This window comes from Neodiprion lecontei, chromosome 4 (assembly GCF_021901455.1).
Source record: "Neodiprion lecontei isolate iyNeoLeco1 chromosome 4, iyNeoLeco1.1, whole genome shotgun sequence".
NCBI lineage: Eukaryota > Metazoa > Arthropoda > Insecta > Hymenoptera > Diprionidae > Neodiprion > Neodiprion lecontei.
The window spans coordinates 16845342-16849166 of record NC_060263.1 but is presented as its reverse complement, the minus strand read 5'-3'; the positions used below and the strand labels follow the sequence as shown (position 1 = coordinate 16849166).

Genomic DNA, 3825 nt, shown 5'->3' with positions numbered 1-3825 from the left:
TGTAGCGGAAAAAAAATATTCACAACAAAACAACCGTTCTGCAATACAAAGATACTATTTATAATTAATTTAAATTTTACGTGACAACACACTATATGCTCTCTTTCTCTTTAATAATGTTTTACAAATAAATATATATGTATATCTATATATATATTATCCAACAAAAAAAAATAACAAAAACTTCAGTTCCAGATTTTCTTATATGTATATTTGCATTAAGATTTCAGGAGAGACTCTTGATCGATCGCATTTTACTTCCACAAGACATTCACCCTGTGGTGAAACATTCTACTTAATTTTTTTTTTTTTTTTTTTTACTGTTTAGCTACTTTGCAGAATTATTTCACTGTACATCGCTTATTTATTTTCATCATTATTTGTCATTACTTTGAAGAAATAATGATTGGCAAGAAAGAAAAATAAAAATAGAATTACTGACATATCATTGTCACGATTATAACTGCTAGATGTTACCTAAGATCGATCGTAGTGAATTTAGTAATTTAAACTACCCAGATGTTTCTCCATTCGCATTTTATTTTCCATTTTGTTTGTTCACGTTTTAAAAAATCAATTCGTTTATAGCACAACAACCAGCTATCCGCGTATTGTTCGCATGCGCTTATTTTGAATCGTTCGTTTGCTTAGCTTTCAATTTTTCTGTAGAAGTTTCAGTCCTCTCGACTACTGCAAGCTGGCATTTTTCTGCGCAGTTTGTTGATGCGACTCAGCCACAGCAGAGTCTTTTACGTATTTTTCAACCTGTGGAAAAAAATGAGAAGTTATTAAAAGGCTAAACGGAGGTAAACGCTTCTCAACCCACGTACCACTTTTCTAACATGGGTATAAGCCTTTGATTCCTCATCGCCATGGATGTTCTCAAGTGTATAAGGAGGTGCGATGGTGACAGATTTCCAAACTATGATGTTTGGTCCACTCCACGTTATGTCTTGAATAGTTTTTGCTATCGCTATGAAGAGCTTCTGGCCGTCCGGTGAAACGCCGGCCTGCAGCGCTTTTACCATCCTCTTTTTCTCCTCGACATGATTTCGTACCCGCGTATTCAGCCTCCGGAGATTCAGACTCTGAGGGGGGTCGCCACCCGTCGGACTGACCTCTCGCTTCACTTGAACGTCTGACACAAGGGACAGATTCACTATATGGACGTCATTTAGAGACATTCTACCACACGTCGCTGGACATTCTGATTACATCCAAAGTTAAGGAAAAGTAGAAAGAAGTTTTCAGATGAGAGAGAGCTGACAAGTGAGCAGAGGTTCTTTCAACTTTTGAAAGAGCCTGACTCGTTTAAATCTACCTTGATATTTGCCTTTTTTTTTCAGAATCATACTTGAACTTGCTTCAAATGAATTGATGCAAGGTGATATGTTGCAACCATTGCCGAAACGTTATAAATGTCACTAAAACTTTGACGTTAACGAAACGCGCAACTGTATTCAAGAAACGCGTTTTCACCGTAATTAGGTTATACTTCGTGTTGATTTATTTGAAAAGGTATGAACCAAACGTGGGATCACGCCCTGACAAGTATGACAAGACTAGTAATTTCTATTCAAGACATCCGCGTGCACGATAGAAAAACGCAGACGAGAATAACTTTGTGATCAAAAATGAAATGACAGTTCGAGTTCCGGCGGAAGTTTAAACGAGTTTTTAGGATTGTTTGATAGTAGGATTGACATGATATGAACATGAAATGTTTCGGGCAGAATTGGGTGTCATTTGGGAGAACGCCAAGGCGATGGGTTCATGTTAAACGTGGATGAAAAAATCCCATGTATCAGCACCGAAACTTCAACATGGCGTCGCATGGGGCAAACGCCGTCTAGCAAAGAGGTTATCTCAGTTTATGTTCGTCGAATTCAGGAATGGCTGAGCTTGGAATAACGATATAGTATTGACTAGGTTGTTTTGTGAAACGGGAACGCTGGAGGGCCGCGGAATAATAAACTAACTTCAGTCACGAACGCGATAAAAGGTGATAAAAATTGGTCTGTTATCTGGGCTGGTCAGTCCGGCGCACGCAAAGATTAAGATGACAAACAAATGGGTAGTAACCAAGAGGCGGCGATGTTTTTAGGCAAAAAGGATACTTAGTATAAGCATTTTTGTCTGTGGATCAAAGGCGAGGACTTCACCCTCGATCTCCTTGTTGTAACACGTTTTACATGCCACCGTACTACCGATGCTAAACCAGTCGCTGACGCCAGCCATTTTTCACCACACTCCTAACAAACGTGAATGTGAAACCGTCCCCCTCCGCCCCGCCGACGGTGCAACCGCAAGTCCTTGTCTTCTGCACGCACATGCACCGTGGCTGCGATTTACTTCGCTGGGCGAACGCTGCAGCGCGGCGGCAGAAGCGCGCCGATCCCCGTGTCATTGGCCATGAAAAATTCAAGATGGGGTGGTGGACCAGCAAATACGGTCTTCTCTATTGTGCTGCCACCGGCAATGTTTGAGTTTCCCGCAGCTCACGCGTGTCTGTCAAGTTGCCTGCCGCCTGTCGCCACGGCGCAATTTAAAAAATCTTGGCAGTCACTTGATCTCGAAATTACTTTGGAATATTTGACGTTATTCGTAATGAACTTGTCATTTCACAACTGCAATTTTTTCATTGTTCAGATTTACTAATAAAGTACGGATATTTTCAATTTTTTTTTTCTACTTATCAGTCTATCAAACTGTCGTATTTTTAGATGAATTTATCTGAGAAGGTCGACTTGACGTACTTATGATAGATGATTGCTATGGTTCACATGATTGAAATATCGAAAAAAGAAAAGGCTCGGTAAACATAACAACAACTGTAGCGAAAAGAGGATAACAGGGTATTATAAGATACTTTTTACATATCGTCAGCGATTAAACGCATTGCATACAGCTCAGGTGAATCATGTCGGAGGCGTGCGACTTAAGGGTACTTAAGATACCTGGAAATATAAATACAAGTATATAGGCAAAAAATATGGAAATGTGACTATGACGGTGATAATAATAATTCGTCCTATGCGACCAGTAGAATGAGCGTACGCAGGCGACGCGAACTGCTGTATACCTGTGACACACGGCGTAACTGTACTTTAAAAAAAGCAATGCACAGGTGCAGGGTAGACAACGCATGTGCATATGAAGGTGTATGCGCATACATGTACATACGAAATAGCGCGGAGCTGTAGTATGAAGCGCGAACTATGACCTGGTATTGGAATATCAATTGTTCTTGGCGCCGCACGAGATATGTATATATACGGCCTAGAGCACGTGCCTTTTTAATGTGTCACACGTTCGACGGTACGATCATGCATGACGATGCACGCAATTCTTATCGACCAGTTTGCATGCTGCAGTTTACATTATCACCATTCCAAAGTCTATCCAGCTCCATCTCCGCGTAACCCTATAATACATACCTGCAGTCTATGCTCCTTCTGTCATCCGCATGGTCTCCGTTACTCACTCAGATATCATGCATGGATACAGTTATTCGTAGCGTGTCACGGCGAACGACCTGGTTACGCAATAAACCCCCTTGTCACTCAGATCTACAATTTTATATTACGTAAACAGTGCCAACCATTTCACCAGATTTAAAAAAGAAATCATATAATGATCTCAGTATTATTTTATTTCTTTTAACGTCAGAAAGAAAGTCTGTTTTTGACTGACATTCAATGCTGAACGAAATCAGCCAAGTCACAGTAATCACGAACCTGTAAATAATACAAAAAACGTAGACGAATCAATTCAACTGGAATAGAACAGACATAAGTACATGCATTAATTTAAAGAAACAAAGCT

General features: G+C 40.1%; 1 protein-coding gene across 1 annotated transcript; it reads right to left on the bottom strand.

Moving 5' to 3' along the window:
* Positions 1–239: 239 nt before the first annotated feature.
* LOC107223227 (protein LSM12 homolog A) lies at positions 240–2368 on the bottom strand. Its single transcript, XM_015662845.2, has 3 exons — positions 2118–2368; positions 831–1207; positions 240–765 (listed from the first exon to the last, which is right to left on the bottom strand). Exons 1-3 carry the CDS (start codon positions 2236–2238, stop codon positions 688–690), a joined length of 576 nt encoding a protein of 191 aa, XP_015518331.1. The 5' UTR covers positions 2239–2368; the 3' UTR covers positions 240–687.
* Positions 2369–3825: the final 1457 nt, after the last annotated feature.